General features: G+C 37.8%; 1 protein-coding gene across 1 annotated transcript in view; it reads right to left on the reverse strand.

Annotated features, from left to right (window-relative positions):
* INPP4B (inositol polyphosphate-4-phosphatase, type II, 105kDa) overlaps positions 1-26,395 on the reverse strand; it is a 480,180-nt gene that overhangs the window by 436,802 nt on the left and 16,983 nt on the right. Inside the window, exons 3-4 of the mRNA XM_012642728.1 lie at positions 13,249-13,367; positions 10,912-11,028 (exon numbers count right to left, since the gene is read on the reverse strand). Coding sequence (XP_012498182.1) covers positions 10,912-11,028; positions 13,249-13,367 — 236 coding nt within the window. The remainder of the gene's footprint in view (positions 1-10,911; positions 11,029-13,248; positions 13,368-26,395) is intronic.

The following is a 26,395-nucleotide window of genomic DNA, read 5'->3' on the forward strand; positions in this document are numbered from 1 at the left end:
TTCTTTGTAATTAATGAATTTTATGCCATTTATTTGTTCTTTATTTTCTATAATGTCACAAATAGAATTGGCACTGCAGTAAAGAGTGAAGTAATAATGTACAGCTATAACATAATGTTACCCTCTCCTTTAATTTGCTATGAATTAACACCACTTGTACTCTGGCCGAATGTTTTAGTAACGGCATTTGAGTCTTACTTCTATTTCATCTTTGATTTTCCTGAGAGCCTAACTTCTCAAACCATCTTCCCCATAGGAAACAAACAAACACCAACTCCTTTCACAATATTTAGGTGGCTGGGGTCTCAGAAGTTCCTCCAAACAATTTGACCTGGTTAAACATTCATGAATTTCATGAGGTCAGGCTAGAGAAGAAAAATTCTGCTAATCTTTTTTCTGACAAATGTCTTTAAGAAAGCAAAGTATGATTGTGAGGAAGGTAGAAAAAAATTCTTTATCCACTAGTTTCACTTTCTGCCATGTTCAAGGTCAAAGAATCCTACAAAAGCCTTTCATTTGGAGCAGCTTGAATGGCAAATATCAAATTGGATGATGACTTAGAATCAAAAGAGTGAAAAAGAGGGGCCGAGTGACTTGCTGGTCAGCCCATCAGGTATAAGGATGATTTGAAAAGTGAATCTGAAATAAGAAGGCTTTACTTCTTTTATTTTTTCTCATGTGTGGTTCCAGAAGACAGACCCATAGACACATTGCTATTTGTAACCCAAGACAGAAATGAGAATTGGCTATCAAAATGAGTTTATTACAATGGAAAGTATGAGCATGCCTATACAGTAATTATGTTTTACAGTTTCTCTCCTCTTTCGGAAAGAAATACTCATTCAAGAAATGAATGTTAGAGTATAAGAATACAGAGTACCAGAGTAATGAAATACTAAAATAAAAACAGAGAAAACAGGTTCATATTCAATTCTCTTCGTATGTTTCAAACTGAAAACATCTCTGGTGCACCAGCATAGGTTCTGTACCCAGCCACAAATCACCTGACAAGAACACAGACGAGATATCCAGACTGATCGATAACACAGGAAATACAGTCAGCCTTGTGGAGTCTGATATCATCAAACCACTTATCCTTCTTTTGGAAATACACAGTGTCACTCAGGAAAGAACCCCCAAGTGCAAGGAAAATATCTGCAGTAAATGATACTGATACCTGTGTTTCTATTGCATTTTCAGTTTCCAACACACTTTCACATGTTTCTTATTTTCCTTCCAGTAGCAGATAGAGCAAGTATTAAAGTCTCCATTTTAGATCTGGGGAAACTGAGATCCCCAAAAGATAACTTGACCAAAATCGCACAGTAAGTAGTAGATCATAGGCTAGAGCTTCTGTCTCTAAATTTTATGTTTTCTGCTCTCAATGTGCCATCAAGATTGAGAAGAAATCTATGAGGGGACAGAGTTGTACCCTTAATCCCAAGTTTGAAAATGTCCTATATACAGTTGTTTCCAACACTATGTGTACCTGATTTTCCCACAATGGCGTTCAGAAACTTTGTTCTTGCATCCATTGGTGGGGTTTTCAAATGCCCCTTACAGCCTATTATAATAGTTCATTTCCAGTTTGGTATTATCTTTTCTCAGATACTTAGATTTCAAGTTCAAAGTCAAACTATTAATAGTACCAAGGGAAAACTAGTACTTATTCCACATGTATGCTGGGAGAAGCAGAATGGGAAGGAAAAAAACAGAATCCGAAAAGCATGCTTCTGCCACTAAGTCTACACTAAGGGAAAAGTTTCTCTCTACGGAGAGGAGAAAATTTCTCTTAATATTAACCTCGTTCTAAGGAAATTTTTGGCTTTTTTTAGCCTACAAATGAACTTCAGCCTAAGATCTAAAGTTTAAAGCTTTATCTAATACACACACACATATACATAAAAGTTTGTGAATATTAGTGTACATGCTCATATTTAAGACTGTGTGTATGTGTGAATACATAACCACACGTCTAGAGTTTTGAATGTGAGTTTCCACTTTTTTGTTGCTCTGAGGCCAGAGCAAGCAGCTATGCACATTTCGCCATGTCTCAACTTAAATTCAAGAATGAAAAACAAATGTACTAGCTGTAACATACGTTTCAAATACCCTGAGTGGGGGTGAGAGTGGGGGTTGTGGTGAGTGAGCTCTTGCTTATACTTAAATCCTATCCAATTAATATTTTCTAGGGAAACTGCCTTCTCACATTCCAAAATGCTAAGATGTCTATCAGTGCCCTTTTCAAAACACCCAAATGGCAATTTAAAAAATATCAGTAGATTATATAAAATTTAAATATCACTATAGGCCCCATATTAGTTAAACAAATCTATATGGTGCCTTCCAAAAGCTGCTCTCTCTATCACGGTTGAAAACCATTACTCAACTTTGCATGAAAGATCATTATCTTTGCGGATTCACACACTGAATTCCTTAGGACATGGTATAAGGAGCAGCTGCCACCTCAGCATTTAGCTCCATCCTCAGTGAGCACTTCTTCAAAGACAGCTTGACTTATTGCCATGAAACCTAAGGAACCTGGCTCACAGCAACATAAAGAGAAAATCTCTGCGACGTGGAAACAGATGTCCCTTAGCATTTTTCAGCATGTTACATCACCTTCTGGTGTGGTACACACGACTTTTCTCAGTTTAAAAATAATTTTCACATGAATTTAAATACCAGCCCCAACCTCGTTGCAATTATCATTCCATTCGAATGACTCCAAGGAAAGCCTATGTTTCTTTAGAATTTCCTTTTGTTCCTGCTGTGCAGCGTATATAAACTTACGGTAATTAAAAGCTATTCCTAGCCAAAGCAGACTAACCTTTTAAATAACTACTTTCTGCTCTTTTCTAGTCAAAAGAAATATTTTGGCAATTCATCACATTTCAGCTTTGCAAAACCAAGCAGTAACGGGAAGCCAATGCAAGTCACGTGTCCTCCATGCCCATGCCGGTCTGTTTAAGGGATGGTCACCATCAGATAGAGCATTCACTAAGCATCCACCTGCACTTACAGATGTGTCAAGATCATACCGGGGAAGAGAGACACAGACAGAACTGGGCAGCCAGACGCTAAAGGCCTAAGCCACTCGTCAAATAGTAACAAGTGCAGAGTGCTTGAAAACTATAAGGATGAGGTAAATATCCAAGAGTCTAGGGAAGTAACTTGAAGCAGAAATAAACTCTCAGTTCAGGGTCCCAGTTTCACTCACAAATCTCAGTGGTCAGTTATCAGATCATTTGAGTGGTGTTAGCATGTAAAAAGATAAATGCTCCTAGATCTACTTTGAAGCATGAAGTAATTCTGCGGATTTTTGACTATAACATGGCCCAAGATGGTGCTTCCACTTGGCTATTGCAGATACTAAAGTTACCTTATGAAATACCCGCTAGTTGTTTCAGGCAGTTCTCAATATTTGTCAAGTATTGCAAATGATTGTCATTTTTTTCCTCTTCTGCTCTGATCCACCTTGGTGACATTTTCAGCTGCCACCCTTATCCCCTACAGATGATCACTGACTGCAGGTCCCTCACATGTCCCTAGGCACTGATGCCCCTGCCCCACACCCACTGGCACTTCTCTAGGCTGCCACTTGCTCCCAGTCATCCCTCACATGTATTGAGTCTTCATGATGTGGAAGTGACACTCCTCTCAGGACAATATATTTTGTGTGGAAATAATACAAATGATACTCATCTTTTTAAATCTTTGCCTAGACCAATGTCACAGAGCTTTTCCCCTGTGTTTGTTTTCTTCCAGTAGTTTTTTATAGTTTCAGGGCCAAATGATTTTTTTAAGAAATTCAAGATTAAACTCATTTTCTTATTCCACTGTCAAGCCAGTCTTTCTCAATGTGAACACCATTGTTTTCTTGTAGAAAGTGAGGAGATATCAAATGAATACTCTTTCCTCTATTGTAAGAGTCCAGAACAAAAAAGAAAACAAAAAACAAACAAAATCCCTGAGAGATGATATAGAACAAGTACTGTGGGGGTGCAGATAATAGTAAGACAAAGAAAAAATAGAATTATGAGAGAAAAGGAGAAACAATATAAGGAACAACATAGAGTGTAATGTACTAGATATGTAAATTGCAGAGAAGAGGAAATACAGAGACAGAGAGGCAAATGCAGATGTATACAGAGTAGCAAAAGTGCTCAAGGGAAGAACTTAAATATGTAGTACTTCGACTTCTGGTTAAGATATAAAAAATTGCAAGAGACTGTCGTCCCCGTTGTAACACTGAGAAGTCAGACACACTACAAAATCATAGCTTTTGTTAAACCCATCAGAAACCTGAGGATGTAAATAAACCAAAATCAAATGAAATCTAGAGAGTTGAAAGACCCTTCCTAGACCTTTATTCAAAAAGCTTAAAGATAGGGCTACAATATCATCCAGAAATCCCACTTCTGGGTATTTATCCAAAATAACTGAAATCAAGGTCTCTAAGAGATGTTAGCACTCCAGTGTTCATTGCAGCACCATTTATAATAGCCAAGATGTGGAAACAACCTAACTGTCCATCAATGAATGAATAAATAAAGAAAAAGCGGTATATACATACAACGGAGTATTATTCAGCCTTAAAAAAGAAAATTCTGCAATATCTGATTACATGGGTGAACCTTGAGGACATTATGCTGAATGAAACAAGCTAATCCCAGAAGGATAAACACTGCATGCTTCCATTTACAGATAGTATCTAAAATTGTCCAACTCATAGAATCTGAAAGTAGAATTGTAGTTTCCAGGGGCTAGGGTGGGGGGAGGGATGACGAATTGCTAATTAATGGGCAGAAAGTCCCAATTACGCAAGATGAATAAGTTCTAGAGATCTGCTGTACAGCATTGTCCCTACGGTTAAAAATACTGCAGGGTCCACTTAAGATTTTGTTAAGAGGGTAGATCTCATGTTAAGTTTTCTTACAACAATTGTTTTAAAAAGCACTAACCATGAAGGAAAAAACTTAAAGTTTTGGACTTAATCAGAATTAAAATTCTCTGATCACTGAAATACATTATTAAGTAAATTATTAGGCAAGTCAAAAATTGAAAAAACTTGTAATATATTTATTCAACCAAAGCACTTGTATCCACTGTACATGAAGAACTCTTAGAAATCAGAAAGAAAACTTTCTTTTTTTTTAAATAGGCAAAAGACTTGGGCACTTTATTTTTAAAAAGAGAGATGAACAGCCAATAAGCACAAAGAAAAGTGATCAACATAATTAATCATCAGGAAAACATAAATTAAAATCACAATGAGATACCACTTCATACCCGCTAAAATAGCTAAATGAAAAAGATTGACAATATCATGTGGTAGAGGAGTAACTGGAACTCTGATCAATTATGAGGAGTAGTATTAATAGTATAAAGTCATATAATAATTTTGAAAAATAGTTGACAGTTTCTAGGAAAGTTAAACATAAATCTGCCCTATGACCTAGCAATTATACTCCTGAGTATTTACTGAAAAGAACAAAAGCCCATATTCATACAAATATTTGTATCTAAATGTTCGTAGACATTCATTCATTGTCAAAAACTGTAAGCAACCTAAATGTCCATCACTAAGAAAATAAATAAACAAATTGTGCTATATCACTCTAACAATGTAATAAAAAGGAATGAGGTATTGATTTATGCAGCACGTGAACTGATCTAAAAAACATGTTGAGCAAAAAACAATAGACACAAGAAAGCACATACTATATGGTTTCATTCACATAAATTTTAACAAGCAAAACAAATCTATGGGAAAATGGTTGCCTCCAGTTGTGTGGGGTGGCAATTGACTGGAAAAAGACACAAGGGAACTTTCTGGAATAATGGAAATGGTCAATATCTTACCTTGAGTGAATGTTACAAGGGCATATGCATATAAATTCATTGAACTGAACACTTAGTAGTGGTCCATTTTACTGTATGCAAATTATACCTCAGCAAAAAATTAATATGTTCTTTGTAAATATATAGCACTTATCAACAAGTAGAAAGGAAGTGAACTTAATTATAAAGGGTAGCAACATTTTAGAACCCTGAGCTTCTTCTATGTGGAACCTGTAACTCCCCTTGCAAACTAAGTCACAATGTACACAGGAGTTATTTCAAAAGGCAAAGACTGAGTTGAATGAACAGGTTGAGAGAACTATGCAGTACACAGAAAAGAAAAGGGAAAAAAGGCCTATGGGACAAAAGCAAAACTTTGAGACATAAGCTGAACCATTTCACAACTGGTAATCATAGCTATTTTTTTCCATGAATAGTAGTCGGCCACTTCATTATAAAGTTTATTTGGACATATGCAACTAGTTATATATGCTTAATTTAAGTGCATGAAAATTTGGATATAGGTTTTTCTCCAATATTTGAATACTGACTTTTTTTCTCAATCAACTCTTAAGCTCCAAATGAAGAGTGCTTTGAAAGTATCGGTTGAAGTAAAAATGCCATACTGTGGGGGAAAGTGAGGGAAATCCTATGGACAATGTGTGTACCGTAACATAGCCTGGAAAGAAATAAAGGATCTCTGACTTTACCTACTTAAGTTCTCAGAATACCAATTTCTTCATCTTTAAAACAGGCATAATAATACTTCCCTCAAAGGAGTTTTCTGGAGATTAAAGAAGAAAACATATGTAACACATTAAACCTAGTGGTTGGTATGTACTTAGTGATCAAAAATTTTGATTCCTTTTTCCGTACTCATTGCACCATATCTTACAGACAGAGAGGAAGGCCAGCTAACAAAGTTTGTGTCTCAACAGGAATATTTATATTTAAACTTCTTAAGAAACCAGTTAGAAACCAATTTAGAAAAGCAAGTGAAGTCAAAGTATACCAAATGCAAAATGCTTTCATCGTCCATAGAAAAATATAAAAAGTAAACTGGATAATTTTGTCTAGAGGATTGTACTAGAACTAAACTGTCTGACCATATAACACACATAATACAATAGATTTACATGTGATCTTGATAAGGTCATTTGTTCTGAAAGTTTCACATGGGGTTGCTAGTAATCAATAGTAAAATATGTCTTAGGACAAACCCTTGGGAACTGTGTTCAATGTCTGCTGGACACCAGATTCTGTCCTATAGGCTGAACATTTAACAAGTCAAGGATATAGTAAACATTTATTTACCCCCAGAGCAAAAAGAATGGGGTCAATGTGCATTTCTGCAAAATAGAGCAGAAATTCAAATTTCTACCATGGGCAAAAACAATTTTGTGACCTAATAATAAGTTTGCAGATTTGATGGCTGTCCTCAGAGGGATGTCGAAAGAACCTTGTTCATTACCTTCCAAATTAGCAAGTTGTGTGGAAGGAAGGAAAAGAGAGACAAAGTTTGATGGTGATGTTCTTTGCCTTCCTAAATTTCTCCTTGCTTTGAAGTTTCTGCTGTAACATATGAAAGGCTCAGAATCCCAGCTTGACTCCCTAGGGCTGAACACTATAAATAATGTCCTTAAAACATTTGTCTATGTTTCAGTTTCCAGAAGTTTTAAAATAGGGCATATAACCAGTCTACATCCCGAAGAAATCAACTTCACTGTTAGAATTTGAGCTCTCATACCCTAACCTTGGGTTTCAGATCAGGCTTTAAAGTCCCCATCAAACAGCTGGATGTTAGAGTAGCCCATTTGGAGAAAACAGTTTCCTCATAATGAGGGAAGTAACCAAAAGGTCACTCTAATCCTAATAAGGACCCCATTCTTCCTATAACTCACCCCTCCCCACCTGCCAAGCATCATCTATCAGTTGGCCACAGAGGAAGACTTTCTGCAATGAATGGGAAGGATGAAGGACATAGTAGAAGGAAACAACAGTTATTCTGAATCAACAGTTAGACTCTTCTCATTGTTATGATGATTAATTGCATTTCTGCTGAAGTTACTAAGATAATCAATCTTAGGCCTAGTTGTTTGGAGGAGTGTAAGAACAACAACTAGTTGGTGAGGTAATAGCAGCACCAAGGGCACAGAGGATAGGTCATTTATCTTAAAAAATATACAATACCAATCTGTATGCAAATGAATACGAAATGGCCAAGTAACATATTTATTTGACTTGTTAACTCCAAGTAATCATAAGCTCAACAGAAAACACAAGCAACTAAGACATCTGACTCAACTCATAAGTATTCAGCCAGTCTTGAAGAGCTGATTGTCTTGGGTCAGTATACTATCATCAATGGTTTGCTAGGACCAAATATTTAAACTGCTTTTAAATACACGTACATAATTCATTAATCTTCCAAAATATATAAATATTCACAATCTCATTTCCTATGCCTTAAAAATATTATGATCTTAAAATATTTAAGTTGTTAAGTGCTTTTAATTATAAGCCCTGTTTTACACCACTTGCTGCCTCCTACCACCACTCACTCCAAAGAAAAACTTAAGAAATGAGAGCAAAGGGGCAAGGATAAAGACCATGTGTCCATGGGGACCGCTAGCATATTAATGAACTGTGTTTCTATCTACACTTCCATCACCAGAGCTAATTGTTAGCTATTTTAAGAAGTTATGCCTTAATTAATAACATTTGGTAAATGAAAGCTGGTTGCATTTCTTAAGTACGTTCAAATTTCATATCTTACTTCTCAGCAGGGGTTCCAGTTCATCCTATATTTTTATGTGATAACACCTCTGTTCAAGGAAAAAAGTCTTTAAAAGACCCTAAATAATTAGTTTTTAGAACTGAAGTCAACAAAAAGCATAATTAATAAGTTAATTGTCTATCTCTAGAGCATTAACATACATGCATATTTTAAATGAAGGAGTTTGAAGGGGATAGAAACACTTTTGGTATTTAATATTTCTCACTCTGGTATTTCTAAATACTTCACAAACCCAAGTGTTTAGGGGTGACATTTTCATTTTTATAGCATAGTGTTCATATAACTCTGCCACTTCCATACTCTCTGCCCTGTCTATTCCTTGGGACTGTTGGAGGATTGGATTTAATCATGTGCTTTGCAGAACGTAAAATCCCGTAGTTTCCACTTTGCTTTCCCTTTCATCCTGATAATTTCTGTGCTTATTACTTTCCCAGTAGGATCACTCCCTCCCACCACCTATTTGAACCATATCTCCCACCTCCCTGATTTATGATTCTTCCTCCTTTCTCTCCATTTCTCTCTCTTCTCTGGCAGAAGGTTAAACAAACAAACAAACAAAAAACCCATCAAACTGTAAGTGGGAACTTTGTGCATAGTCTATCAAACCTGGTCCAAATGTCCTAGTCCCAATCTACTCCTTTTTCACAACTAACCTCAAAAATCAAGAAAAATGGAAAGGAAAAAACAAAACTCCCAAGTTAAGTATTTTTCAGTTGCCAGTTTTAACCCAAATTTTTACCTCTTTTCCAAAGAAATCAGAAACAACAAATGTAGGACCATTTGGGGAAAAAACAAAATTAGTAAACATAGAAAAAGATTTGGGTTAATATTCCCTTATTTGATTTTTAATATTTATGAGGGACCATGAAACAGCAGCCAAAACAATAACAGCAATAATAGCAGCAATTACCCTTATTAATTACTCTGTAGCAGTTAGTAACACTTCACATTTATTAACTTATTTAATCCTTACAACCCTGCCAGGTAAATATTATAAAGGAATAAACAGAGGCACCAAAAATGAACTCTCCCAGAGTCACAAAGCTAGTAAGTGGTACAGAACCAGACAGTCTGGCTCTAGAACCGGCCTTCTTAATAAATGCCCCAGACTGCCACATGTGTGTCTGTTCCATGCATAGGCGGTGTTTTCGATTGAGTATATGCTCTACAATTTTAAAGAAATGAACTTTTGTGGGGCTAAGAGGTGTAGAAACAAATCCCTTCAATATAGAATATTTTCTCCATTAATTATTACCACCGCCAGACTAAATATAAGTTCCTTTTATCTATGTCATCTATGTTGCAGTAAAGAATGGAAAGAAGAGAGTCAAGAGTAAAACAGAAATGCCTAAGTGAGGGCTGAATTTAAAGAAGCTACATTTTCTCTATACAAGGCGCTGCATGATTCTCCAGGTCCAGTAGAATCGCTTAGCTTCAACCAGAATTCTCCTGGAAACCACTGGCCCACCTGCCAGCCAAGAGTTTACTGCCTCACGCTTCACTACTGACTCCCACGGCTCCTGCCTTGAAAACACACAAATCCATGCTCGTGGGAGAGATTGAAAGGAGAGGGCTGCCTCCTCCTTCTCAAAACTTCCCTTATAAATATTCTCTCCTGTACAAGAATTTTAAGAGCATCCTCTAGAGACAGTGCCAGGGTACTTAACTGTCTAACCAGGAGGGATGCTTCGATTGGAGGAATATTCAGACCAGATAGAAGACCACTGGGAATTTGCATGGCCTTCATGTAAAGACATCAATTAAAGCTTCTGCCCAGTGCTTCCAATTGCCTTCTCTGTTTGTTTTGGGGCCAGTGACAATGTCAGGAAAAATAGAGTTTCTCCCAATACAGTATGCAAAAGAATAAATTGTAAGAATAGAATACTTTGTCAATCCCCTGCTTTAGAATAATTACAATATCAAAGTTTTGAAATATTTAATCTTCTCCATTTGCTGTCTGCCCATAATATTACCCTTTCAGCTTAAAACAACATGATAATGACTACAACAAATGTAAACCAAGAGACCAAGTCAGCCTTCCTGACAAAGAGAAAAATCTGTTCTGAAAGCTTTTGCTCCCAACCAATTGCCAAACTGGCACTAAGCCAAATGAATTTAGGAAAAAAAACCAGTAAACTAAAAACATAAGACAAGCATAAACACAGCACAAATATCCTCTTTGAAAAATGTCAATCACATCAAAAATCCAAGAGTTTGAAAAAGCGTAACTCCTTCTTTTCCCAAAGAAAGAAATAAGTGCAAGTACTTACAGTGTCATGAGACTTATCCTTGACATCATAGACTGTGAGTTTTATTTTGGTCTCCTCATAGATGGGATACTCAGACGGGAATGTGACACCAGTCAAAAACAGGGGGTCTCTTGTTCCCTGTAACAGCACAAGCAGACAACCTTGATTCAATAAAGCAGCAACTGCAGTTGGCAGCATGCAAGTGACACATGAGAATGCAGAGTGTGTGCCTGAGTCTGTTTTTCTAGGAAATGGTTCAATTAGAAAAGAGATCTGAATTGTCAAATGCTGCTCATGGACAACATGGCCCAGGGCCCCAAAGCACTAATATAGCTGTTGATAGTAAACGGTCTCGCATCATTGTCAGAGCTGCCGGTAGTGAGTCTTGAAAAACAGTTTATGTGCATTACGTGCAGAACCCTTCCTTGGGGTCAGTTGTCAGTTCATTTAAAATACGTTTAATAGATATAACCAGTAATTTATGCAAATAATCTAAGATATCGACTGATCAAATTAAAATGAAGCTACTTTCTCATAAAGAACCATTTGGTAATCTTATGCTGTCCATTTATTTCTAGAATGATTCAATTGAAAGCCATGCTCTGATAATGTCCATTTGTTTTTAGATGTTCAGCTGTGACTTTTTTCCCCCAGACTGACTTGAAAACTAATGAAAAAAACTCTAAATATGATGGATTTGGGGCTATAAAGTTCCTAGCTCAGGATGCAGTACGCAGGATATTTCAGGACCTCGGAATTCATTTTTAGAGAGCTGACATCCAACATTAAATTTCATATATATATATATAGCCAAATAGCTTAGGGATGTTTGCTAGACTTCTATAAACCAATTGTCAATGGAAGTTTCTAAAAGCCCAAGTTATTCATTCATTTCCTCATTCATTCTTTTATTCAACAAATACTTTTTGCTTGGCACTGCGCCAAACACTCGGGAGCAGGCAGTGAATAAAACAACCCAAAATAGCAAAACTTGTTCAAATATAAAATTTTGAAATTTGTCAAAATAAATCATTTCTTGTACTTAAGATAATAAATTTTATATGTGTATTTTATCACAATAAAAAGGGAAGAAAAAGGAAAACTCAAGTAAATGAAAAAATGAATAAGTAAATAAATTAATTTTGGCAACATTTAAAAAATAAACAGAATAACACTTGAATTTTTTATACAAAATGAATAATTTTACAATTGTAGTCAAGTTGTCTTTATACAAGTAACATTATTTTTGTTAATTCAACTATAGCATTATAAAATACCACCATCGGAATGTAAAGTTTCCAAAGGGCAGCTTCAGGGCTACACGCAGGGTCTGGGTCATTCCCGTTATAGAAATGATTCCAGTTCGGTCTGAATCATTCATCCCAACACTACATCAAAGCAGGCAGTCAGCGCTGAGCAAGCCAGGTCTAGGACAGGCTACTTAGGTTCTAACAGAGAAACTTCATTCAAAACAGACACGGCTCACAAGTCCAAAAAAAATAAGCAAATCTTAAGGAGTTTAGAGTCTACTTTCTCCAGCCCCAGATGTTTAAGCAAGTATCTGTCATTCACTAAGGCTGTGAAATGTGTGATCAGAACAAAATAATCAAAAGGGAAGCACTTCCTCTTTTGAATCTGATCCAACACAATAACAAGTTTCCTCCTGACACATTTTGAATGTTGTATTAGTAACAATAAATGTAAATAGGAAGACTCTCATCTGATGAGTAATATTTACACCTTTTGCCTAGAAACATTACAGTTTCTCAAATTAATCACCTACCTTTCCTTGAAAAACACCGTATTTTGAAAGACACGCAAACAGCAGAGAACGTAAAGTTTCCACTGACAGACTGAAGAGTACAGGAAAAGCATAAAAAGGGCAAAACCACTTAACATGTTTTAAACGTCTCTGGGTACTTTACAGCTTTCTTTTTTTCTCACAATAAATATTTATTTCATTTAATTTAAAATCTGTATGTCGTTTTTTATCCTCTCTCTATGCTATGCTCTCTCTTTGGGGATTTAAAGTGGGTACTTTTCTTTCTATGAGAGAAAAATAAGGTCTTTTTATGAAAAAGGCAAGTTTTCCCATTTGTTCATTCTGATAAGTTACCCATACATGCTTAATAACTTCAGGCATGCAGTCCTTAAAGACAGAAGACAGTAACATAGTATAACATAGCAATGGACCACGAACTAACTTAGTTCAGCTGTTTGCTCAAATCCAGAGAGGGGCAGGAGGGAGGGGAGGGGGAAGAGAGAGAGAGAGAGAGAGAGAGAGAGAGAGAGAGAGAGAGAGAGAGAGAGAGAGAGTGAGTAAGAGAGAGAATGCAGGCAGGCACGGGGCATGCTCACCTCCACAATTTCGGTGCTGGAGTATCTTGTCAGACTCTGCTCGGCAGGGTGGATTACTGAGATCTGCACCAGCGTATTCAGTTTCCGATCACGGACAGGAGCCACAAGGTCCTTGCATGCTGGCAATGGCAGAGGAAAGAGAAAGAAAGAAACTAACACCACATCTCAGGGAAAACGTCTGTCCCGGGTTGAAAGTAAACTTAGCTGCAGCGCTGAAGGAAATCTCTTGGGACTCAGGCTGGTTTTACAGAGGAAGTCCCTTGGAAGTACCTTACAGAAATAGGAAGTCACGTGCTGCGGAGCTGAATTGAGAGTTCATTTCCACTGACCGCATTTGTAGCCGTGCAAGTCTTAACTGCTCTCAGATCCCAGCTCTAACGTGTGACTATGCACACACTGCTCAGGGACTTCAGGGACTTTTATTAGTTATTAAACCCTGGGCTTTAATTCACACTCCTTGGGGAAGTAAGCTGATTTGGGCCATATACGAAAAACTACGCTGTTCTTTAGTGACACTGGTTGGATTCGTTCAAATGTTTGGATGCACACGTGGTCCTTACCTACCTGTCCACTAGAACTGGCCTCTCACAGTCACGCACGCCAACAAAGGCAAGGAGAGAGGTTACCCTACCACAGCAGCACAAGAGCAGGGGAGGAGGAAGCAGAGGAGGGATTGAAACAGCCCAGGGTCTGCAGTCTGTAATTCAAGCCAAGCCTGGGAGAGATGGGTTAATTCTAACCCAGGGGCCACAAATGTTAAGAACTTTCCCTTGAGATACCAGGCTCGTATTACAGACTCTCACCACCATACCATATTTACTTGAATATTTTCTCCTCTCACATATCATTCCCTTAAGTTGCAGAAGAAAAATTAAGAAACTTAGTCCTTTTCAGCAAGCGTGACATCCCCCCTCCTCACTATGTTTTTCCCCCCCTGGTTTGAAATATTAATTTCACTCCCTTAAGTTGGGTTGCTGAGATGCAAAGAGAGAGTTGCGGGAGAGGTGGTTCAAGTTCAGTGCCGCTGGTGGCTTGCTGCAGGCTGGAGCTATGGATGGGGGAACTGAGAAGTAGCCCCAGGTCCTGGATTTCACCATAAGGATGTGGAGGGTTCTATGCCATCCCTACCCAACTCCTCTGACCAGAGCAGGAAAGAAGAGACAGCCCAGAATATTTAAGTTGTAGTGTGGCGCTGCCGCGGTTTGCAGGGCCTTCATTAGGACAGAGGTAATGCGACTTAAATCTGAAACTGGAGAGCAAAGGAAATTATAGATGCAATTATCACCTTTCAATCGCTTACAGATCATCTCTTTTATAGAAGTATAACAAGATGGAAAAAGCCTGAGCTTTGGAATTAAAGGGGCCTGGTTGTAGTCCAGTTAAAATAGCTAAGCAACATGGGGAAAATTATTTAACTGCTTCACTTCTTGCCAGACCTTGGGATCCTGTTACTCCTGGATGGCATTTTGTTGTAACATTTTCTTATTTAAACCACATGCCTCTAGCAATACAGGAGAGCTTAGGAGAGTATGTATGGGGGAAAAAAATAATACCTACAGTTTATTTAACCCTTACTATTTCTGAGGCATTCTGCTGGTTATCTCTTTATTCCTTAAAATAATGCTTTGAATTACTATTTTGGCTTTACATATTAAGAACCAGTGGTTTAAAAACATTAAATGCTCACATTTACATTAATAGAATTCTCTGGTAGCTTGCTTATATCATACCCCACTAGTCTATTTCTTTTCCTGGCATATTGACTTGCTTTCCTGCACAAATGGCACCTCTCTTTGGAAGACCCACTGCCATGATTCCTTATTGCTCAACGCAAGAGATCTACAGTTTAAAAAGTACTGATGCAAAGTTTCAATAACATCAACATATCACCGGAAGGAAAGAAAAGGCTAGATTTAGATTTTTACAGTCTCTGGTGGTTATTTTGATCATTTCCTCCACTTGCCTTATGAAGGTGTTTTATTGCTCATTTTCCTGGTGTTCCGCTCACAGTGAACAGCTCTCTCTCCGTTTACTGGTGTTGACATATACCTATCTTTGGATTTTAAAGCAGGGGACACTCTGTTTCAAACACATGCATCTTGCCCACTCTTTGCTGCAGCCTTATCTCCATCTTGTGAGCTCATGACACCTTTGCTCAGAATAAGTCACTTCTCTTCTGTATTCTTATCAGACTTGATTGTGGGCTGTGGTTATTTCCCAGAAGTGAGCAGCTGCTCTCCACTTCATCAGAGAAACACTTAGACTTGTTCCCCATAAAAACAGAGAAAATTGCTATTAAACTGAAGTGTTGGGTCCAACCCAAATTGCAGATCCCCCAATACTGATGAAGAAAAACACAATAATAATGGCACTTTGTATCTCATTATATTCTATATCTAAAAACAATCATAGAACATATATAACAATAGTTATATATATATTGGGCTGCTATTATTTCTTTTCTTCCTAATAGCCCAGAGCACTCTAGGGCTTATGCAGCAAAATGTCATGGAGGGACCCTGAGATCAGGCAAAATTCCTGAGCTGTAGTCCCAGATTTCCTGCTTTCTACAACAGTTCTATGGGATTAAGTCACCGGCTCTCAGACACTCAATTGCCTCATCTGTCTACCCACTTCTCAGGCTGGAGGTAAGTAAGAAATTAGGCCTTTTTATAAATAGACTTTTCCATGCAAAAAAAAAAGTTTACTAATATTATGCTAATATTTATCAATATTAATGCCGACATTTATCAATACTTGGTATATCATTATTATGTAAAATGGTTTTCATCGACTCAGTCACATTCAAATACCTCCTTAAAAGCTGTCACCAGGTCTAATATTTCAATATAAATACCATACCAGTACATAAGTCATTGCATTTCATAAGGTGAAATCTATACACATCATGGATCCATAAATACTGAAACTGTCCCATTGAAGGGGTGATAGATGATGAATGGTTGGATTGCTTCATTAAGACATATATTACTGATTTGATCAGTATAAAATCTAATGTGCAGGGGAATTATTCAGAGAATCCTGAGAAATCTGTTTTCAGAAATCAAAAAATGTTTTATGAGTCTTCCAGCCATACTCACCACTGCTCATGACCTAAATAAAATTCTACTCGAGGAGTGGCCTGCATAAATGTCCTTCCTCAACTCCTCACACTAAAAGAATGCGATGTTTTGGGATTTTGCAACTGTTTCATTTTGTTCATTTAAGAATTCTACCCACATGAATCAAATGGGCAGTAAAAAAAAAAACAAATGCTACTCTGTAATCATTCATTCATCAATAGATTTTTGCTTTTACTTCTGCTTTTTTACTGGCGTTTTTTTGGGTTCAGCTATTTAAAAGTATTCCCAGAACTCAGAAGAGTTTAAATACACACAATGTCTGTAGGTTGGGCTTCAAATGTGTTTGTGTCCACTGAACTGACTGTTTTTTACTGAAAAGAGGATAAACAACAATATAAAAGCAATGGGTAAAGCTGGGTGGCTCTCCCCTGCAATCCCAGCAATTTGGGAGGCTGAGGCAGGAGAATCACTTGAGGCCAGGAGTTCGAGGTTACAGTGAGCTATGATCACATGACTAAAAAGTAATGGGTAATTTAAAAAACAATAGTAATAATAATTTGAAGCATTTCTTTAGAAAATAAAAGAGGCATGAGTGACTTTTTTCTGGCTAACTTTACTATAGTAACCAGCAACATGAAGGTTCACTTTCTGCTAAGAGTGGTTGTGACTGAGATGCCTCCAGGCATCCCCCGCTCAGATATGTGCAGAAGCCAAGCAGCTTTCACTCTACTGGAAGGGAGTCCTTGGTGGAAGTAGAATTATAAAAATAAATGGAGCCTCGATATCTCCAGGGAGGGCTAGCTACTAAGCAAAAGAGGGGACCTCCGTCCACATTCATTGCCTGAAGCAATGAAGGCCCCCTGTGTCCCGATTTTAGGATTTGTTGAAAGCTTGAGATCCCTGCTATGCAGGCTAACACTGGAAGAGCCACACAAAATACATTTGCTGCTAGATTTGGCCAGAAGTTTTGCCAAAGGCTAGAAGTTACCAACCTCTGGTCTTGATGCCTACAGCTGTTATCTGGACTCTAGGAAGAAGGCATGGGTTATCTTCTGCTGCAGTAGTCAGTCTAATATTTGAGAGTCCCGAAGCTAAAGGGCAGGGCTCTTTAGGGTTTTTGTTGAGTCGAAGATTCTGTCTACCTCAAAATACAGATTTTTTAAATAAAATATCTGTTTTCGTTTCATTTAGCCATCGTTTCTAAATCATGTCAAGGCTATTGAATCCATAGAGCCTTCCATCATTCCAGCCGGCTTTGGCTGGAAGCCTAAAAATGTCTCTTGACTCATATCAGAGAGCTCAGTCTCAGTAATAATCAATTTGAAGTAGAACACAACTGTTCATTCAGGTGCTTTTGAATTCAGCAGCACTGCCTGAATCCAAGCAGTTTTAAAACCTGCCTTGGATTGTATATGGAGTGCGTAAATAAGCAGGCTCCTGCTGCAGGCTTTCCCAAGAGCCCAGCAGAAGCCACTGGGGAAGTGCAGGTTCATGGTCACCCCAGCGGCTGTCTCTCCCCCTAAGAACTTTTTCTTCTGTGAAATCAGGTTATTTTTCTTGGCTTGCCCCATTTCATCTCTATTCTTGCCATTCAGTGTTAGTGGCATCTAACAAGGTTTATTCTTCTTCCTCCAGAATAAAGCACTGTCCACAAGTGAGTGAGTGAGAGAGAAAGAGAGAAAGAGAAAGAGAGAGAGAGAGAGAGAGAGAGAGAGAGAGAGAGTGTGTGTGTGTGTGTGTGTGTGTGTGTGTGTGTGTGTTGGGGAGGGAGGCTTATGACAAGAATTTCCACATCTCTACAATTCTATACTCAAAATTAGCCAAAGGGGATTTAGTTTTAGAGGAGAAAACACACAGCATAGCATATAGAGGATCAAGGAATGTTTTCTTGACTCAAGATAAAACTGTACCTGATACCTGGTTCTAGCTTAAAGAGTTATGTGACTTTGGATGAATTACTCCATCTCTTTGAGTCTCTATTTCATCATCTGTAAAATGGAGGTAAAAAAACAGACTTCAGAGATTTTGTAACAGAGTAGTCACCCCTCCTCCCATAGATATGGAAGGAAAATATTGAGAGTGGGGAATATGTAACAGAGGGAATGGTCTAAAGAAACGAAAAATAAAATGGCAAAAATATTTTGTCTCTTTAACACATTCTCCACTCCTTTTTGAGAACTAAACCCTGCATCCCTGCCTCCGGCCAATGGTTTCAAGGGTCAGGGTAAGTCTTTTGTTATCTGTGCAACAGGAGATGGCCCAGCCCAGCCCTGGTAAAGGGAGGTCCTCGGCAGAGGTCACAAGATTGTCTTCAGCAGAGACAGGACAATCAGAATCATCAACTGTAGTTGAACAGTAATTGCCTGAAGATGAGAACCCATCCTTTAAAAGCTCTGTATTTCTGCTTATTATGAGGATGATGGCATTTCAAACAGACGTCTCCATCCTTCTCCTTTGCTGGCAGAGTAATAAAACTTCTCTTTCCTCCTCCTCAAACCACTTGTCCTCATTCTTCTGATTCGACCTTGTGGACAAGTGCAAAGCTTTCGGTAATGATTTGCTATAAAGATTACATGAAGTAATGCATATAGAATACTAGGCATATGAGGTCCTTTAAATTATTATTATTGACATTAATATGAATATAGTTATACTTTACATTAACACAAAAGTGGATTTTATCGACCTCATATTTTTATGCTAATTATATGCTCAGGATAGTCCAGGTTGGTCCTGATTTTGTATAAAGTTATTCTTTTTGAATAAAAGCATCTATTAAATATATGCCTGTGATTTTTTTTTGTATCTTCTTGCTTCCATATAGCTAAATATACATTTAAAAAACTCTTTACTGGATCATGTGTTAATTTTGAAAATCAGAAGCAACATTAATGTATCTCTTTATGTGAAACCACATGTGTATACTTAACACTTGTTTAGTTCACCTCTGCCCAGGCACTTTCAAATGAGAAGACAGCAATAGAAAAAGAAAGCTTTATTTTCCGTATTTTCTGTCTCCCAGCAGACATGCTACATGTAAATGGTCAACTCACCTTCTAGGCAGGTTTAAGTAGGAGATTAGTGTTCCTTTATTCAGAGGATGATGGCCCCCGTGGGAGCATTAGCTTAACAACTGAGATGCCCCAAAGGGTCATGGACAGACTTGCTTCTCTGCTCTGTATGTTTCCTTCCTCAAAAAGGAAGACTGTGAATGCTAATAAACCTTCTTCTTCTTGGAATTAAAACTAAATGTTACAGCTAGAACCCAACAGAGCCTGATGAAAGCATACCTTTGGCTCTGATGAAAACTCACCTCTTGTACCCTCTATAGACACTGTGTAGGGAAAGTGGAAGAGATAAATCCTTGCCTGTTAAGGGCAGAAAAGGGCAGCGTACAGAGGACGGGGGCACCCTAAAATAGAAAAGTGGCCTCATACAGACAGGGCTTCAGGGAAATAACCATCTATCTATCTGGCTTGTAGCCTTTCTCAATAGCACAATTCTCATCTTACCACCACCGCTGAGAGAATGAGCGACTTCCCTGAGGATGTGGGTAAGGCTTTTGCAACCTATAGTACAGTTTTTTATTCGCTCCTCAAATTCTTAATATTTGCTCAGGTTTCTCAAAAATGTCACATATATATCCTTCCTCCTTATACTCCAGAAAATTAGATTCCACTAATCAACCGATAAGCCAATTTAGGTTATGTTTCCAGTCCAATAAATTACTGGACTCCGTTATATGGTTTCACAGTTACCATTCTATACCAGTGATTACATCTAGATTAAACCAATTAACATCATACATTAAAAGATATATGAAACACTTAAAAAGCCTAATAGCCCTTTTCTCTAATTACTTTGCTAATATATGCTTTCCTACTTTTAGTCTCCTCTGCCTTTCTGCTCTTCATTCTTCCTTCCCCTTGGGAATTTTAAGAAGATAGCAATTTTATGACACCTAGGATGTAAACCCCTTATAGGTCAGATTCACTGAGTAGATTCAGAAGACAATATTTTCTAGGCCTGAGTACACCACGTTCCATGATAATTCAATTGTGTGTAGTAAAATGGCAGAACGTACCGTGTTCCTGCCTCATACTAATATCCACACAATGAGAATTGCATAAGTGGTTGGGAACACTCTATCCACTATTATTAATAAATACCTGCTTAAGGTTACTTCTTAGAAGAATGTGGCTCTATATCATGTTGAGCTGATTTATGGCCATTGGTATTAATATATATCTCCCATGTTTATTCTGTATTCTCTGTAAAATCTTTAAGTCTTTAATTCATTGAGTATAGCTTCTCATCTTTTGCCCTCCCTGTTCATTTTAGCTTATTTTCAATTGAGCAAGTCTGCTTTCTGTAATTTTTCTCATTTGATGCTATTCCTTTTTGTTCTTTTCCCTGCCCTCCCAAATTTCCTCTCTAAAATATGTTTCTCTCATCACTCTGAAAGATGAGGTTATTGCAGTCACCACTCATAAATTTATAAGACCTGTGACCACAGCTGTGGTCAAGAACACATAGCTCTTAACAAACCACAGCTTCTCCCCTCAGTTAACTAACCATTTTTAAAGTCTTTATAGGAATAAAACAAAAATGTGTTATTTTTCTCCTTAACTGTTATGTGGGAGATTTTAATTAACACACACTTCCCTAAAGAGTGTGCGAAACATGTGTCGCTGCCAACATAGGCAATATTTGTTGGAAAAATATATAAAAGTTGGTGTGAAAAAAGCGATTAGAAAATTTGGAATGTCTTCCTTTCTTTTTCTTTTTTTGTTTATTTTCTTTTGTCTTTTAAGGCAGAGTTCAAAAAAATTAATGACCCAAATTCAAAATCAGGGCCTTCTTTCTAAGAAGGACAATACTCACATAACTTGAAACAATAGTATAAATTTTAGGTTTCTATAGGATCAAGGGGAAAAAGGAGTTAAATGTTTCAGTTTGAAAAATAAGAAATCAACCTAAGGAATCAATACACACACCAAATGAATGAATTAATAAAATGAATGAGGCCGGGCATGGTGGCTCATGCCTGTAATCCTAACACTTTGGGAGGCTGAAGTGGGAGCATCACTTGACACTGGGAATTTGAGATCAGCCTGAGCAACATAGTGAGACCCTGTCTCTGCAAAAAATAGAAAAATTAGCCCTGCATGGCAGCTCACACCTGTAGTCCTAGCTATTTGGGAGGCTGAGGCAGGAGTTTGAGGTTGCAGTGAGTCTATGGTAAGGCCACTGCCCTCATGCCCAGGCAACAGAGTGAGATCCTGCCTCCAAAAAAAACCAAAAGAAAAAAGAAAAAAAAAAAAGAAACCAAAGACATAAAACAAAATCATAAAATAAAATGAATGAATGAACATACAAACCAACAAATAAATAAAGCTATCAAATAAAGCTATCCTAATGCAAGAATCCCTTAGGCATATTTGAAATAACACTAGATAATTTTGCTCCTATACTGCAACCATAAAATGCTAATATCATTCATATTTTAAGGTTGTTCTCATTTAGATAACACATGAAACATGCAAAGAAGGTGGGGGTGGCAGGAAGCATAATTTACTAAACACGTACTATGTGCAGGCAGCACCGTCGTTAGACCCTTTGCTGGTGTTAGCTCATGTCCAAAACAACAATGCACCTATTGCCGCCTCGTGGTTCCATTAATTCCATATTCATATTTTTACTATTCAGTCAATATTTGTAGATTACAGTGTATGGCTCAAAGATAAAAATTATTTTTTTATTTGACCAATAGCTCAGTATTTAGCAGTCTGAATTAATTTTCTTTTCAATAACGTCATTCTGCCCAGTCTGCATAGTCAATGGTGATTTAGCTTTGTAATGAGAATTTTAAGACTCTCAACACTCTGCAATAGAATCCAAATAAAACTACAAGAAAGGATGAGTCTAATGCCATAGGGAGGAAACTGATGACAGAGTTATTGAGGAATATAGGTAATAATTTACAAGAGGGAATTTAAGAAATTTTATTATAGAAATATTGCTTTAGAATTCTTGCTACATTGAGATTTGAGCACCACTGCTCCTAAATTTCATTACAACTGATTCACTTATAAATTAAACTGATTTCCTTGGTATAAAAGGCTAGGTTCAGATTGTTGGAAAATAAACCTTGAAATAAAATTTGTTACTTTTTCCCATACAGCACAATATTAAAACATGCCACCATATCTTACGTGTGTCTCTGTGTTAAACAGAACCATGTCGGCCTTTTGTAAGGAAAGAAAAATGGCTGAGAAGATGAAATTCACGTCTTTAGTTGGGAACATTATTGATACTAAAATAAACTTCACACCCAGTACCAGTTCTCAATTTAAGCATCACTGAAGAATCGGGAGGGAAACAAAACCAATGCAACCTCTCCCTGGAACAATGGTGCTCTCGGGAAATGCTCTTGGATTGTCTGCGCTAGGAGCAGTGAAGACACCAGCTGTACAGCAGACAGCTCATTTGCATATAAAAAGAACAAATTTTGTTCAGATCACTGTTGTCAGTACCAGAAGACTCCCATTCTTACGCTTATCCCCCACTCCCTCAGCCTCTCTTGTGTCAATCCTTAGAAAATCCTATTTCCATGAATATTACCTACGTGGCTGAGACTCCATTCTCAAGCAATTGAATTAAAAACAAGTCTGTGCCCGTGTTTCTTCTTTTGATTTTTGATATCCCGTGCTTCATGCCATAAACCCCATGCTGGGCTAGCACCGCCTGACATTGCATTCACAATTGGCTCTTTCTCTGCATGCTCCAAATCCATGTTCCACTTTGGAAACAGCCAGTGCCTGTAGCTTTCCGCTGCTCTTTTCAGCGAGAACATATGTGCTGCTTAAGAAAGGATGAAAATGTTATTTCAAGAAGGGGAGCAGGTCCCCCTGAATACTGAAAGAAATATTGTGAGTCAGTGAATGGAGATCTGTAGTATTAGGACTAGGATCAAAGAAGTAAGAGGAAGAAGAAACACAGGGAACAACCTTCATTTAAGCCTTTTACCCCACTTCCCCAGGAACTGAGATGGCAACATTTTTCTGGAACTACCTTGACATGGGAGTCAATAGGATTTCCATCTAAGGCATGCATATGGCTCATTAGTGGATCCAGCACTGCATGTGGGTTATTGGGGATGAGACGCCTCCCTGATCTACCTTTGCTTTAAAAGTTAAGGCCAGTGTGGCTGGTGGGGACAGAAGGTTACAGGAAGGGCGGCAGGAAAATCAGGGCTTCAGGCACCAAAGGTGGATGGCTGAGGGGGGTCTACTCAAGGTTGCTGGACTCGAAGTGAGGACACAAAATGATGTATAGCAGGTATTTTGGAGTCTGAGAAAGAAATAAAAGAAGTAGGGGCTGGAACATTCCCTTGAGGGGTTGACAGTCTCCTGGGGGAATCTGAGGTCCATTTGTTTGGGCAGGAAGTCACAAGCAGTCTGGGAAGCAGCTGTTCAATCTGGATGATTTCACATACAACATACTGACTCATGGTCTGGGTTTCACCAAATCCCAAACATGCTCTCCCAAACCAAAATGTTTTAGAAGAATTGTGTTGTACATATTGCACTTAAGAGCTTCTATTTTAGGGAGTGGTGTCTCAATGAAGGTAAACAAAATTTATTTCAGTAATAGTATTTTTTCCCATAAATGTATTGGGCTTACTAGTTATATGTGAAGCTAATACAGTAGTTTTTAGGAAATTGCTGTTGCTCTAATGCCAAATATTTTACGAGCAGAATTAAAATATTAAATCAAAGGCATACCAAAAGATAGGTTAGGAAATAAGGGAAAACGGAAGAATGGGAAAAATAAATGGCTCTAGAGGGATAATTAGCTTCTCATTTTATTGTTTCCATCAAGATCATCCTTTGGGAGGAGGACAAGTTTTGAAGAAATTGAAGAAGATAACGCCCCATTTCACCTCGGTCTTCAATCACATGCGTGATTCTGTATAGACAAAAGAAAATTTCAATATTCGTGTTGAATGATGGGGATTTGAGAGTGTTAATTCTTCTGTCATAAGACAGCTGACTCACAGGAAATAAAACAAGGTTTGTGCAGATAAGTTGAAGCTAGAAATGACTAGTGATCCAGCATATATAAGAAATAGCAGAAGGAAGAGTCTGTAGGGGAGGAAGCAAATTCAGCTAGCTTGAGGGCAAAAAGGGTCTAATCACTCTTTAGAGCAAAATCCACCATTTTGTAAACTAAAAATAAAATCCTAACCTCCCTGCCAACTGAACAAACTCTCTCTAAGCCTCAAGGACCCAAGAAAAACCTACCCGTCCATGAAGGGAAGGGAGGGAGGTCTGACATGCTTGGTTATACCTCCTCCCTTTTGGAGTTTAAGTACTACAATTGACCAGCATTAATGTTAAAACAGAAATCATAAGACTGACAAAATACACTTTTTGTGACAGTAAGATACTAAATTGTATACAGGACATAAGGCCATGCAAGGCAAAGGTTAAATCACGCCTGCAGGGTATCAATTTGCTTAACGGATCACTTGAGTATGTATATTGTGGCTTGTCTCTGATTAACAGATTTCCTTAACTTAAAACATTCCAAGCCTTTAGACAAAGCTGTATTTCTTAAACCAATTACAAATCAAAGAATCTCTGAATCCACCTATAAACTGTAAGCCCCCACGCTCAGTCAAACCAATGTATACCTTCCATGTATTGATGTATGAGTGTACCTGTAATTCCCATCTCCGTGGGTGTACAAAACCAAACTGTAACCCAGCTGCCTCCGGTGCATTTTCTCAGGATCTTTTGAGACTCGGGACATTGGGCACACATATTAGTCTCAGAATAAACCTTTCAATTATTTTACAGAGTTTGGGTTTTTTCTCTGTCAACAATGCCAACAGTTTATGGAAACAACTTAGATCAAACAACGTAAAAGTGAGAAAGAGTGGCTCTAAGAGAATCAGAATTTGAAGGAAACATAGAGTATACTTTTCAGAATATTTGGAGATCTCCAAGGACAGTAGTTCAAACCAAAGCTTATCCTGCCAGCTGAATATAGAATGCTTTAGAGCCCTAGGCATACAGGAAGTTTCAAAACAAAGGAAAAGCAGTATACTATCCAAATTAAATTAAAAAGAACCATATTCTCAGCTCTTCCAGGACAGGCCGTAGACTAAGATAAGAATATGAGGCACCTTCTGTTTAAGGTGTTCTTGGCAGTCCTTACGTGCTCTGCATTCTAAATAGCCACAGACTGAGGGCCATAGATTGCAGTCCTGACTGTGTGACTTGGGATTTGTCACGGAGTCTCAATATCCACATCCGGAAATGGGGATGATAATTATATTTAGTCTCACTGGGTGCCTGCGAGGATCCAATTATTAATAAATAAAATGTGTGGAAAAAAGATGTATTAAATTCCTAATGTATTAATAATGTACTTCTCACTTTCATATACATTAGCTCAAACAATCTCTGAAATAGGAATTATTATCTACAATTTACAGATAAGAAATCAGAGTTTCAGAGAGGGTAATGGATTAACCCAAGATAATAATTAGAATAATATCAATAAGCTATCACTTTTACATGTAGCACCATTTTTAGTACTTTAGGTATGCTGTCTCATGTAGTCTGCGAAATGCCCCAGGAAAGATGAGTTTTTCAGAATCACACAGGTAGTAGCCACTGGCAGAGTCAGGATTCAGAGGCTCTCTCAGGCTGGCAGCCCAGCCCAGGCTCTCAAACACCACCTTGGAGCTGCCTTCCCTCTGGGTTACATGTTGCAGGCTAAAATTTATGCTCAAATCTCCTGATGTCAGTACATTTCTATTATTTTAGTTGCCTCTTATTCTTCTTGTTATTATTTGTATATGTCTGTTTTTAAGAGCATCTCTACAAGAAGATTGATTACTTTTTAATGTTGTTACAACACAGGAATCTCAAAGTTACTTTGTGAAGAAATTTTGGGCACCAAATTCTACACAGATGAGCAATCATCAGATATATAGTCTAGTTACAGAACACAACTTGTTGAGCTCACCCTGTAACAGATTCTTTTTAGCA

The sequence above is a fragment of the Propithecus coquereli genome, unplaced genomic scaffold (assembly GCF_000956105.1).
Source record: "Propithecus coquereli isolate 6110/MARCELLA unplaced genomic scaffold, Pcoq_1.0 Scaffold185, whole genome shotgun sequence".
Lineage (NCBI taxonomy): Eukaryota > Metazoa > Chordata > Mammalia > Primates > Indriidae > Propithecus > Propithecus coquereli.